Raw genomic sequence first — 14,248 nt, 5'->3', positions numbered from 1 at the left:
AGTTTGAGTCAACTCATATGGTTTGTGAGTCTTATCCACAATTTTACCCAAAGTCCCCAGTATATTAAGGGCTGAGATTGTGAATATTTTCTGCATTTCTGTATCTCCAGCACCTAGAACAGTGCCTGGTACAGAATACATGTTCAATAGTTAAGTGAATGAATGAAAAAGATGTAGGGCAATGCTCCACATAATCAAGGGGACCCCAGAAGTGGTTGGAAATGCTGTGGCTTTTCAGTGTCAGGGCCTCAGAATTTCAGGGTCAGGTAGGGTCAACTCTGCCTTGCATGGGGGACCCTATGCCTTATATGAAGACCCTCTCTCACTACCTGTCAGCATCCACACCCCCATCATAGCTGGAATTTTTATTCCTTTTTTTTTTTTTTTTTTAAATTAAGATTTTAGGGATACCTGGATGGCTCAGTCGGTTAGGCATCCGACTCTTCATTTCTGTTCAGGTCATGATCTCACTGTTCTTGAGGTTGAGCCCTGCATTGGTCTCTGTGTGGACAGCATGGAGCCTATTTGGGATTCTCTCTCCTTCTCACTCTGCTCCTTCCCAGCTTGCATGTGAGCTCTCTCTCGAAAGAAATAAAGATTTTAAGTAATCTCTACATCCAAAGCAGGGCCTGAACTTACAACCCCAAGATCAAAAGTTGCGAGCTCCAGGGGGCCTGGGTGGCTCAGTCAGTTGAGCATCAGCTCAGGTCACGATTTCCCAGTTCATGAGTTAGGGCCCACGTTGGGCTCTGTGCTGACAGCTCAGACTGAAGACTGCTTCAGATTCTGTGTCTCCCTCTCCCTCTGCCCTACCCCTTCTCATTCTGTCTGTCAAAAATAAATAAAAACATTAAAAGCAATTTTTAAAAAAAGTTGCAAGCTTCACCAACTGAGCCAGGCAGGTGCCTTGGAGTTTTTATTCTTAATAGTAAAAAGAGATCATACTTGGGAATCAAGGAAACCTGGATCCCAAAACTGCCTCAGTCATTCATTGTCTGTATATGGCCTTTACTCTCTTTACTCTCAATTTCCTCTTAAAAAGGGAAGCATAAAACCTGTTATGACTGTTGGTGGAAGAATGCAGGTAACTGACTCCACCCACGTGAAAGGCAGGGCCAGTCACTGCCCAATACTGACTGCCGCTGCCTCCACTATCGTCACCAAAATGTCCAAGGCATTTCCTGGCGCACAGCAGACTCCCGTTGTAAGGTGCGTGCCAGCCAGGGAGACTGTTCCGCCCTCAGATTGCCTTCCTGTGGACTTTGCCCTCAGTCGCCAGAGTGGAAGGCGCTCGGGAAGGTCTGCGGTTCTGATGAATAGTGCCCTCTGCTGGGCATGTGGGGAAGGGCTTGCGGAAAAATCATGGCTGCCCTCACTACTTTGTGCAGACAGGGAATGTCTTTCTCCAGGTGGGAAGTGCAGTTTCCACTCAGGCTGTGGGTGTGGAGATAAAGGAGCAGTAACTGGCCCTGTCAGTCTCAACAACCACCACAGTAGAGATCACACTTAACGCAGCTTTGTATGCCAGGCACCCTTGTAAACATTTTACAGATACTAATTTATTTACTATGACCATTTTACAGATGAGAAAAGTGAGGCACAGGTAGGCTAAGTGGTTTGTCTAAGGCACATACACTGGAAGTGCCAGAATTTGAATCTGTGCCCTGAACCGTGGCTCCTTAGTGGAAGGTGGGAAGTAGCTCTACCTTTAGCCCAAGAGTTGGCCCTGTGGAGTTCCCATGCGAGTTCGAAACTGGACATACAGGCTGTGGGCTGAAAAAGGGGCTTTCCAGTGATTGCCCCCACCCGTTCAATGGCAGGCCACCAAGCTGACCTCAGGGCCCCTTCCCGACTGGCCATCCTTCGGCATTTCCTTGCCTGGACCTTTCTTGGAGTGCCTTTGTGTGGGCCTGTGGTTAAGAAAGGTCCATGCCTTGGGGCGCCTGGGTGGCGCAGTCGGTTAAGCGTCCGACTTCAGCCAGGTCACGATCTCGCGGTCCGTGAGTTCGAGCCCCGCGTCAGGCTCTGGGCCGATGGCTCGGAGCCTGGAGCCTGTTTCCGATTCTGTGTCTCCCTCTCTCTCTGCCCCTCCCCCGTTCATGCTCTGTCTCTCTCGGTCCCAAAAATAAAAAAAAAAAAATAATAAAAAAAAAAAAAAAAAAAAAAAAAAAGAAAGGTCCATGCCTTGCAATGGAGGCCATGAATTTGAGGCCTCAGCTACTTGCCCACCTTCCAAGGATGATAGTCATTTTCCTCAGGCCCCTTCAAGGGCCTGGACAAGCCCACCTGGGGAGATGGGTCCTATCTGCAGCCCCTCAGCTCAGGTCAGCAAGGGAAAACGCACTGTGTGAAGTGAGGCCTGGGCTCTGCCCATCTCTGCCCTGCTGGATGATCTTAGGGGAGGGCTTGCTTTTGGAACCTGTATCTTTTCCTATCTGAAAAATGACAGGGGTGGATTGGGGGCAATTTTCAAAGTGCTCTGCATTTGGGGGTTTAAGGAGAAACACTGGGAAGATGAGGCTAAACAGGCATGTCTCTTGGCCATCTGAACTCTTATTTCCAACAATTTCATTTTTGTAAGATTTTTAAGCAATCCCTATACCCAAAATAGGACTTGAACATAAAACCCCGAGATCAAGAGTTGCATGCTCCACCAACCAAGGGAGCCAGGTGCCCCTCCAACAACTTCATGCTTTTTTGGATTAGGGATCTGGGACCTTGGCTTTTAAGTCTGGATGAGGGTGAGGGGGGAATCACTTAAAACAATGAGCCCAAGGGGTCCTTTCAGCACCAAGCTGTCATCCTTGACTGAACCCTCCACTTGGAAAACAAGCAGCCTTGATCCCAAACAGAACCACAGGCCCCTCTCACCCTAGTGAGACTCATTCCTAGTCACTGGAGGACTGGCTTTGAAGCATCTGCAGAGTTGGGTGCTCCAAGGAGTTTATTTCAACATTGTTAAGGGCAAAAAAGTAGAATCATTCATGTCCATGGATGATGGTGGGGACATTGAATAAATGCTGACATCCAAACTGGGTATGTCATAGGCAGAAAGGCAGCCTCCGAGGCCCTGTTGTGAAAAGGTATAATGCAAAATGTGTGTGTAATGAATGCATAGGGGGAAAAGGTTGGAAGGACGCGTGCCAAACTGTTGCACCACAAAATATGAAGGATTAACATTCAGGTGGTCCTCACTGGTATGGCCAAACACACTGGTTATTTATGGGTGCTAAACTTTACTTGGATTCCTTATTATAGGCCCTAAAGGCCAGAGTCCTAAAATCCCATTTTGCAGATGAGAAGCAGGCCCAGAGTGAGAAAAGGATGTTATATATCCATCCCCATCCCAGAGCCCAGGTTCGTTTTCTCCAACTCACTCAGAGTCTGGTGACTAGTTCCAGTGCCAGGGGAATCTAGATCCATCCACAAAGACCAGCCTTGGCTAGAAAAGGCCACTTCTCCTCCTCAACACCTTCCAAAAATCCCAGGGGAGGAAGGCCAGTCTGCACAGTGGCTGTTTGGTTTTATTATTAGTCTCAGCTGAAGATAGGGTTTCAGGCTTTTCAGAGAGGAGTTTAAGATAAGGGGCAGCAGGTGTTTGCTGGCTGAGACACCGAATCCTCTCACCTTATCAGCAAAAGCAGCAGGGCCCTGAGACAGGGGAACCTGAGGCCACAGGAGCCAGAGGCTGCAGCTTGAGGGAGAGCCAGGAGGTAGCCTTGACCTGCAGGCTAAGGAGCTGTGGACCAAGGATGGAGGAGAAGGTTTCTCACTTAACTTCGTTCCCCTTTGACTTCCCATCCATGATCTGAGACTTCGGACACCCTCAGTCACATCCTCCAGAGCCTTGGTGGCAAACCTGACTGGACATCAGAATTGCCTGGAAGGCTTGTTAAAGCAGATTGCAGGGTCCCACCTAGAGTTTCTGATTCGGCAAGAAATGCAGATGCTGGCAGTCCAGGAACTGCACTCTGAGTACCAGTGCTTTAAAGCATTAGTCCCTCTTGTGGAAAGAAAATTTTTAATTCAACTTCAGCAATCCCTATGGCTTCACTTGAGATTCTTCTCTCTTGGTTCATCGCAAAGAAAATGTTAAACTTCGCTTTAACAAAGGAACGCACGGAATAGTTCTTTCCCTGCTGTCTCTTCATCCTTATTCCTGCATCCGTGTATTGTTGGGATCGCTCCAATTTCACGTATATCCTGGGTGAGTTCTCTAATTTTCTGTCTGGCTTGATTTTGATGATGATCAGGTGTCATTAAAAAAAAAAATACAATGAGGCCATTCTTTAAAGGAGGAAAATCCCCTCAGAGGGTGATTGTGAGGATTTGTTTAAAGGAAACAGTGGAAGTTAAGTGGTATTTGGCCCTAAAATGTATCAAATAAATGGTAGCTATTACCAGTGAACACAAATTGCACCTACAGTGTGGCAGATATGAAGCCATCCGGTCTCCATAAAAATTCCCCATTTTATACATGAAAAATGTGAGGCAAGTAGAGGTTAAATTACGTTGCTAGGAAGTGGCAGTATCAGATCCTCCCCAAACCGCCCCCCCACCCCCCGGCCCCGGCTTTTCCTTATAGAGCCCACCACACAGAAGAGGAAATGCTTGCCCACATGACAGCAGCCACTGTTCCAGAAAAGACGTTGCCTGCAGTCCTGGTGGGGGCTCAGCCTGGAGGTAAGGGAGTTAATGTTTCTGTCCCACAGAAGAGAAGCTCAGAATTTGCAGAGAGATGGGTGCCTGGCTGATTTAGTCAGAAGAGCATGAGTCTTGATCTCAGAGTTGTGAGTTTGAGCACCACGTTGGGTGGTTAAAAAAAAAAAAAAAAAAAGAATTTGTAGAGAGAGGGCAGGCTCACCCTCATCAGGCCTCCTCGGGCACGTACACAAATCCTGAGCTTCCTCCATCATCAGGACAAAGTTGGGTGAAGCCAGCAGGGTTAGATGTGCTCCCTCCCCTTATAAAACTCTGAAAATTCTAAAAACCTCTGAATCGGACACCGAAGTAGGTGAATGGTATGGTATAGGACTCATAGGGCAATAAAATGGCAATAAAAAAAAGTTCACTCCCCAGGCACCTCTGGGAAAAATTCCTTTAATAAAAAAGTTGTAATACATTTACACGATTGTCATCACCCTTTTTCTACAACACTCAATAGGGAAAATAAAAAATAAAGGACAACCTAGTCGCGCTCAGTATAAAAACGCAGTAATTCATTCCAACAGGAGGCCTTAAACCTGGAGAAGAGACACAAATCCATGAGGGCATGTAAGTTGAGCAGTTGAGGTCTGGACTTCTGGAGGAATCCAGAGGACAGCTGAAGACCCGCCTCTAACTTTTTGAAGACAGTATTTAAAAAAAAATTAAAAAAAAAAATCCAGGTTGTGATAAGAGGCCTCATTCTAAGGAGCTGGGTCCATTTCAGAGAAAACATCATCACTGGGGGGGGGGGGGGGGGGGGGTGCAAGGGGGTGGTCAGAGTCTGTCCAGTCTCAGGACATAGAGCCAGGCATTTTATGGCAGGTTATAGACTCCTGGAAATTTGGTCTCAGAAGCAACCCTGGCCTAGTCTGAGAGGTTTTCAGAAGTGAAATCAAACTGCCCATGGCCCTCTATTCTGAAAGGCTCAGAAACCACCCCTTAATGTCAGACTTGACACCTCTCTCCTCCAAGTTGCTAAGGCCACTTCTTGACAAGCTCCCAAGTTCTTGGCTGAGGAGAGGACTCAGGCTCCTTGGAAATGCCCCTGCGGCCCACCTTTAGCCCGGGTCCTGTTGGAAGGCCTAGTCGTCCTGGCCACCACCATACATGTCTGCCAGCTTCTTGAAGCGACTGCCCCACTCGTTCAGATAGTCATAGTCTTGGTCCTGGTCAGAGGCTGAGGAGGTGAGGGAGCTCAGGGATGCGGCATCAGAGCCGCTGCCCTCGTAGTCAAACACCAGCAGGGAGTCGTAGGGCGGGGCTGTGGGGTCCGTGTTTGCCGCCTTAAGGTTCTGTGGCGACAAGAGCAGGTGGTTAGGGGCGGCGGTCAGACACTCAGCAGCTGTGGGAGCTCGGGCAAGGTAGCTCACGCTGCCGAGCCTGCGTTTCCTCATCTGTGAAGACCTCTCTTTCCTCCATTCAGGTTTCAAGGGTGAAATGAAATAATGCACATGGATACTTAGCACTGAGCCCAGCATACAGCAGGTGCTCACTGTGGCAGGTCAAGAGCAGGGAGGAACTCTGAAACCAGACAGCTCGATTCAGAACTCAGACTTCACATACTAGTTTTGTGACCTTGGGCAAGCCCCTTTTTATCTCTAGGTGCTGTTTTTGTCTGGTCTCCAAAACGGGAGACTTCAAATAGTTTTAGAGGAATACACTAATACATGTAAATATATGTAAAGTGTGTATTAGAATAGTACCTGGCATATAGGGGAACATCATTTTCCTCATTTGTAAAATCAGGACAACAATAGGATTTCTTCCCTGCAGTCGATGTGGGGATTGAATGACAGGGTATTTGCAAACTATCTGACACAGAGACATTCTGGAAATGGTCTTCATTTAACTGGAGGAAAAAGTTCCAGGTATTTAGTCCCAAGGCATCTTTTCAAACCATCTGCTCTGAGCAACTTTCCCCAGATGCTTTTGTTTTTGCACAGCTCTCTCAAATATGCTCATGCTAAACAATAGAGTCTAACCACCAGGCTACTTCTAGAAGGCAAGAAGGGGAAGCAGAAAGGTTCAAGCCAGAGTGAGGTATTTTGACAAGCCACTGGGCCCTCTGCCCATCATTGCTTCCCCAAACCCATCTATCTGTCTTTCCTCCCTTCCTTCGTTCTTCCCTCCCTCTTACTGAGCACCTCTATTTTACAGAGCACCCAACTGGCTCAGTCAGTAGAGCAAGCAACTCTTGATCTAGGGGTCGTGAGTTCAAGCCCCACGTTGGGTGCAGAGCTTAAGGAAAAAAAAAGAAAGAAAAACCTCCATTTACTGCTAATGGGGTCCCAGGCTGTGAGAGGCTCCTATCATTTATTTCCTGTGTACCTAGGTCAGTGGTTATCACAACCATGCCTGTATATTTGATTTTAAGCTTGGGGAGCTTTAAAAAAATTGGAGTCTTAAAAAGAAATCCCTGGTTTCCAGGAATTGTTATTTTTCAAAATCCCACAGATGAATCAAATGTATGATCAGAATTAAGAACACTGGAGACACTCAGCTATTATCAACAATAACTATCATAACCTAATAAATGCCAGGGGTACCTGGGTGGCTCAGTTGGTTAGGCGTCCAACTTCAGCTCAGGTCATGATCTCACGGTTTGTGAGTTTGAACCCTGTGTTGGGCTCTGTGCTGACAATGCAGAGCCTGGAGCCTGCTTAGAGTTCTGTGTCTTCTTCTCTTTCTGACCCTCCCCACCTCAACCTCTGTCTCTCTCTCAAAAATGAATAAACATTAAACAAATTTTTAAATAAAATAAAATAAATGCTACATGCCAGGCCAGTGGTTCCTAGACTCAAATTACTTGGGAATATTTTAAAAATTCTGAAGCCCAGGCCATATCCAGATCAATTAAATCACAATCTCCATGGGGAGTCAGAAACGTCAGTAGTTTTTTAAGTTCCCCAGGAGATTTCAATGTTTGGAAACTACTGTTCTAGGTGCTTACTCATCTGACCCTTAAAGTGACCTATAACAGCGGGTCCCCAACTCTGTTCCACATTGGGATCAGCTGGGATCTTTAAAAATTTAAACCCAGGTAGTCTGGCTGCACAGTTTTCAAGCAACTGTTATGTGTGTTGCATAAATGAATAAATTATTCTTAACCTACTGTTAACCACTCTGCAACTTAGGGTTTTATGGAGGAGAAAACAGAAGCCCAGACGTTAGCCAAATGTCAGGAGATCACACAGCTGGTTGGCAGGGGAGCCAAGATTTGAACCCAGAGCCAAGACTCCAAGCCCATGCTTTTTTTCCCATGCTGCTGGTGCTTGAATCAAGGGCTTCCCTTGGCTGGCCCCCTATGCCTCACCTCGATGATGAAGTTCCCAATCTCATCTGGGTTGGCTGGACGTGGACGGTACATGGGTGTGGGGATGAAGGACGGTGCCACATCATTGCGGAGAACGACCTCAGGCCGGGCCTCCAGACCACGGTGGAGTTGGGTGATGTCATAGTCCTTCATGAAAGTCAAGGACAGCATGGGGTTGAGAAGTGAACTCCTCCACCATTTGTATGTCATCCCATTTCCCTGCCACTTGGATGTTCTGGTTCATGGGTAGGTCTTAAAAAATAGTCTTTGTCAGATATTTCTGAAAGCCCTTGTTCCCACAGCTCCTCCTCCAAAATTAAGCACAGGCTCAAGGTCACCTTAGCTGGGGCCAAAGGGACTACAGCAGTAGACCAGACACCCTCTCAGAAGAGAAGAGGTATCAATCTTACATGAAGATGGATGATTTAGGCCAGAGTCTGGTCAACGTAGCTAATATGGTTAGTTGATTAACCCAACCATCCCTGCCAGTGGCCCTGGAGGCATCCATTTCCCAACACTTAGACCTTCCCAGTGCCTCACCTGGTCCTCCTCACCACCTCCCTCTTCGCCATAGTAGAAGACATTGTCACGGGTGTCATCTTCTGGGAGCAGAAGGGGCTCCTTGACCTTCCTCTTCTTCCTCACCAACAGGAGGAGGACCAGCAGGAGAACTGCAAGAGTTAGGGAGTGTGAATATTCACCCCCCACAACCACGGAGCTGGCCAATAGCCCCAAACCCTTAGCGCCCCATCTAATTTTAGACCCTTTCACTCCGCAGCCAGGGTTGAAAACACTTCAGTGGCTCCCCTGCACCTAGGAAAACCCCCAACTCCTTATCAAAGTGTACCGGATTGGCCCCTGTCTTTCTCCACACATCTACACCCCCACGTGGGTCTGGTCACATTTCCCTCCTTGGAGTTCCTCAAATAACACCTAGCAGTTTACCACTTCAGGAGCTTCATGTGGGCTTTTCTCATCTGGAACATTTTGTACACATGGCTCTCACCCTTCAGGCCTCAGTCTACTATCCCCTCCTCCTAGCAGCAAACTGACTTCATTCCCCCACCAACAATTCTGTACCATTTATTGTCAGTCTTCCCTTATCGGTGATACTGGTCCTCAAGGAAACACTCCTCTATGGGGATGGGAATCTCCTAGCAGATGTTACTTTTCAACAAGACTCTTTTTCAGTCCCCAGTGACCCCTACATTAGCCACAGATTTTAAGTTAAAAAGCGAGACGGTGAAACTCTGATATGGTGCAGTAATTTGAACTTAGGTGCAAATACTATTTTGGTATTTCAAGAGAGGAACTTAGCTTTTAGTAATATGGTTTGAAAGGTTGGCAGGCCATGTGGACATGGGAGTATTGGCCAACTAATGCCTAGCTGTTCTCCCTAATGCCAGGACTACCCCCAGCTGATCCCATATGAAGAAGCGACCCCAGGGTCCTCTCTGTGGCTGTCCAATGTGAGAGGATACACCCACCATTTAGCTTTAGCACTTTTTTTTGGCCTGTTTACACAATTCCTGTCCATCTCTGGCCAGTCAAAACAGACCTAGCCTTCTTGGGGAGTCTGTGGGTTATCAGCATGCACACCCTATGCGGGCCAGGCTGTAACCTTTGCCTCCCCTTTTCCTCCTCACTGAGTCTGGGGAAAGGCAGGAAGGAGGTGAAGTGGACTTCTCACCTGCACCAAAGTTACGTGTCTGCCTACTGATATCTCCATTTGGACCGTCTGGTAATTCTCTTCCCATGATCCTTTCCAAGCTGGCTAATGGAAACTCCAGTTTCTACTTGTTTGGGTATTAGAATCATTGATGGTTCTTTTCTTCATACCACATATGAATCTGAATAGATTCTGCCTTGAAATACAACCACCTCTCACCATCTCACTCCTAGAATATGGCAATAGCTCCTTAATAGTCTCCCTGTCTCCACCCTTACCCCTGTACAGTCTGTTTACTGGGAATCCTATAAAATTCAAGTCAAATCACATCACTGCTTTGCTCTAAACCTTCTGATGACTTATTTCACCACATCCTCACAATAGCCTACAAGGCCCAACAGGATGCTCTGCCACAACCATCACCTCTCTGACTTCATCTCCTACTTTTTTCCCTTTTGCTTTTTCCACTCCAGCAATTTATTGTTTCCACACACCAAGCACAGTGCTGCCTTAGGGCCTTTGCACTTGTTGTTCCTGAGATAGCTGCACGATTTGCTGCCTCACCCTTTTCAGGTCTTTACTCGAATATCCCTTCTCACCAACGCCTTTCTCACCCATCCTACTTAAGATGGCAGACCTCCTCACTCCACTTCTTTTTCTCCATACCAATACCTATTTCTCTGCCAGATGATTTACTGTCTGCTTTCTGCATGCAAAGTAAGCTCCATGAGGGCACAGAGTGGTCTGTGTTATAAAATGCTGCACCCCCAGCGCTGAAACAGTGCTTAGAGCACAGTATGTGGATTCGTTAAAGTTTGCCCTTGTTGAATTCGTATCGGATTGTGTTTCTGTGTAAGGAATTCAGAGGGTAGAAAAAACAAAGGTGATAGGTGCTACCTTTAAAGAACTTAGCTTGTAACTAACTAAACACTTCCGCCCACTAGACTCATGACTCTCAAACTCTAGCATACATCAGAACCCGTGCTGGGCTTGTTAAAACACAGGTTATTAGGTCTTACCCCTAAGTTTCTGAATCAATGGGACAGGAGTGGGCCTGAGAACTGGCCTTTTTAACAAGTTCCTGGGTAATTCTAATGTCGTTGGTCTGAAGATCATACTTTCAGAACCACTGCTCTAGCCTCTAGATGACATGACAGTCGGGCTGGGTCTGTCTGTTCACGACTGTATCCCCAAAGCCTGGCACATTCCAGAAGTTCCATCAACATCTATTGACTGAATGACACTCCTAGAATTAAGAGTATCAGGAACAGATATGCAATGTTGGGGATGTCTTAGTCCCAGCAGTCCAGGGTATAACTGGGCCTTCTAACTACCCCATCCAGAGAGGGGAGAGGGCACGGGTACTCACGCAGCAGAGCCAGGACAGCCCCCAGGACCGGGAGGAGGAAGCCCCCCTTCCAGGGTTTGGGGCAGGTCTCCACATGGCCGTGGCAGTCACACACCGTGGCCCTGATCACTGTGAGCTGTTCCTTGTTGCCATGGTCAGATAGAGAAAGGTGCACATTGTATGTGTCTTGCTTCAGGAACTTCTTCAAGGACAGGGCCACTGTGTTTCCTGGAGTGGACAGATAACATTCACCCTGGGAGACCCCCAAGTGGAACTGGGCAGATCATGTCGGAGGTCTGAGGAGACAGCCTCTACATCTGGGCAACAGGGAGAAATATCCCAAAAGCACACTTATGTCAAGTGTTAAAAGTTGATATTTGGCCAAAGCCAAATATGCACCATCATGGAAAGAATTACTGGAATAGGAAAATTTATTTATTGGGGCACCTGGGTGACTCAGTCAGTTAAGCATCTGACTCTTGATTTTAGCAAAAGTCATGATCTCGCAGCCTGTGGGTGTAGGCCCTTGTGTCAGGCTCTGTGCTGACAGCATGGAGCCTGCTTGGGATTCTCTTTCTCTCTCTGCCCCTCCCCTTCTCACACTCCTTGTCTGCCCCCTCCCCTCTCTCAAAAGAAATAAACCTAAAATTTTTAAAAATAAGGGAAAAGAAATTCATCATTTTCCCCCTTAAAATCAATAATTACACTATTTTTAAAATAACGAAGTTTTTTAAAAAGTCATGTCATGCAAGGCCAAAAGTTTCTCAGCACCATTAGCTGCTAGACTGTTCTCTGCCTCAAAAAAGAATACATTGGAATAAATTCTTTCTGAGAGATAATTAACTCATGAACCATTAGATCATGACCTGAGCTGAAGTCAGAGACTCAACTGACTCAGCCACCCGGGCACCCCTCAAGCCATTTTTAGTTCAAAGTTTCTGCATGGGGTGCCTGGGTGGCTCAGTCGGTTAAGCGTCTAACTTCAGCTCAGGTCATGATCTCACAGTTCGTGAGTTCGAGCCCCGCGTCGGGCTCTTTGCTGACAGCTCAGAGCCTGAGCCTGTTTCTGATTCTGTGTCTCCCTCTCTCTCTGCCCCTTCCCAGCTCATGCTCTGTCTCTGTCTCAAAAATGAATAAAGCATTAAAAAAAATTAAAAAAAAAAAGTTTATGCAGACTCTCTGGCCTCCTCCTAGCAAGATGGCTAGAAGGGAGAATTTGCCCTGTTCCAATTCAGCGATGGCAAGCAGAGAGGGAGCTCTGCAGGCTGAGAATTTAGTCTACTACATAGAGGCCAACATGGTGTGTTTCCCTGAAACATCCCTACCACCATCCTATCCCCATGCTGGATGGCGATTTCTCAGGTGCTGATGACAATGGTGGTGCCAGTGACTAAGCAGGCACTAACTGGGAGCCACGCCCTACTCTTCTCCACTACCACTTTAAGAGGCAGGTACTATTTTTTTTAATGTTTATTTACCTTTGAGAGAGAAAGGGGGGGAGGGGCAGAGCAAGAGGGACAGAGGATCCAAAACAGGCTCCACTGACAGCAGAGAACCCAATGCAAGGCTCAAACTCATGGACTGTGAGATCACGACCTGAGCTGAAGACTGACATTCAACTGACTGAGCCACCCAGGTGCCCCAAGAGGCAGGTACTATTATTCTGATTTTACAAATGCAGAAATTGAAGCTCAGAGAGGTCAAGTAACTAATGTGAGATCACACTGGGGTAGGGGATGGATTAACTCCCCTGACAACAAGGACATGATCAGTTAGAAAAACTAATCTAAGCTGAGGCGCCTGGGTGGCTCAGTTGGTTAAGCAGCCGACTTCAGCTCAGGTCATGATCTTGCAGTCCATGAGTTCGAGCCCCGCATCGGGCTCTGTGCTGATAGCTTGGCGCCTACAGCCTGATTCATATTCTGTGTCTCCCTCTCTCTCTGCCCCTTCCCCATTCGCACTCTGTTTTTAAAAAATGAATAAATGTTAAAAAAAAAAAAAAAAAAAAACACACACACAAAAACTTAAGGGGCCACTGGGTGGTGTCCGACTTTGGCTCATGTCATGATCTCACAGTTCCTGGGTTTAAGCCCTGTGTCAGGCACTATGCTGACAGCTCAGAGCCTGGAGCTTGTCTCGGATTCTGTGTCTTCCTCTCTCTCTCAGCCCCTCCCCTGCTTGTGCTTACTCTCTCTTTCAAAAATAAACAAACATACATTAAAAAAAAAAAAAAAAAAAAAGGAAAGAGAAACTAACTTAAAACCAAGAACCAGGTATCAATACTATCACCAGGTGTTGGTACCAGTGGGCTTTGGTCATAATGCTCACACCTGACTGAACCAGATCTGTGATTGCTGCTGGGAAATAGTGGTGATGAATGAAGGTGGCTGTTCACACACCTACTGAGCATTGATGTACCAAACAACGTGTCTCTTGTGTCATCACTTAATCTTCACAATAACCGTATGGAAGTAGGTACACTTATCGGCACCATTCTACAGATAGGGATAACTGAGGAACAGTGAGGTTCAGTAGCTTGTCCATAATCATAAAGCTAGTAAATGGAGAAACTGGGTCTTGAACTAAGGCATTCTGGTTCCAGAGTCCATGCTCTATAAATGATAAGGTCAGGGATGGGGAAAAAATGGCTTCCAGGCCACAACGGGGTAACAGGAGACCAACTTGCACTCCTCAAAGGAAAGGTGCTGTTCATACACAACCAAATCACAGGAATCACAAAATTGAGATCATGTGGGTATCTGAAGCAAGTCTCCTGACCTTTCAGGGATAGGCTCAGCAGCAGTAATAGACACTGGACATATCCAAGTAGGATATATAGATAAATATCCTATTTATAGGGGCAGAACCTATAGATACTGGTTCCCCATTTCCTTCCTAGGGGACCTTAGCCCCAAGAGGAAAGGGGACACATTTTAAACCAAAGTGAACAGTGTCTCTCCAGGGGCCTTCCTGGCACTTGAGGCTGGATCCACCTTTCTCACACACCCGGGTCCTCACCCACTTGATACCAAGTTAGACCCCTTTTCAGTCCTGTGACAACTAAAATACCATGACAGACTGAGAACCTCTGGGTGGATGGAAAGAGAAAGCACAGGGAGATGGATTGGAGCGGGGGTGTGGGGGAAAGGGACTGTGGCTTCAATTTCTGCTCCATACTTACCCACTCTGTGCCCTTGGGCATACTATTTAA

The 14,248-nt window shown here is 46.9% G+C and overlaps 1 protein-coding gene and 1 long non-coding RNA gene across 3 annotated transcripts in view; one reads left to right on the top strand and one right to left on the bottom strand.

The window, feature by feature from the left end:
* The first annotated feature begins 1,126 nt into the window (after nt 1-1,126).
* On the top strand, nt 1,127-5,309 carry LOC122234186. The gene is made up of 3 exons (XR_006211961.1): nt 1,127-1,209; nt 4,586-4,683; nt 5,232-5,309. It is a non-coding gene; the product is annotated as an uncharacterized LOC122234186 (long non-coding RNA).
* The window catches only part of CDH3 (cadherin 3), a 45,888-nt gene continuing 36,729 nt past the window's right edge, over nt 5,090-14,248 (bottom strand). For both annotated transcript variants that reach the window (XM_042969740.1, XM_042969739.1), the window contains 4 exons: nt 11,059-11,265; nt 8,561-8,691; nt 8,021-8,167; nt 5,090-5,999 (listed from right to left, as the gene is read on the bottom strand). In XM_042969740.1, coding sequence (XP_042825674.1) covers nt 5,790-5,999; nt 8,021-8,167; nt 8,561-8,691; nt 11,059-11,265 — 695 coding nt within the window. In that variant the 3' untranslated portion in view covers nt 5,090-5,789. The remainder of the gene's footprint in view (nt 6,000-8,020; nt 8,168-8,560; nt 8,692-11,058; nt 11,266-14,248) is intronic.

Source organism: Panthera tigris, chromosome E2 (genome assembly GCF_018350195.1).
Source record: "Panthera tigris isolate Pti1 chromosome E2, P.tigris_Pti1_mat1.1, whole genome shotgun sequence".
Classification (NCBI taxonomy): Eukaryota; Metazoa; Chordata; class Mammalia; order Carnivora; family Felidae; genus Panthera; species Panthera tigris.
This window is presented reverse-complemented; position numbering and strand designations above follow the sequence as displayed.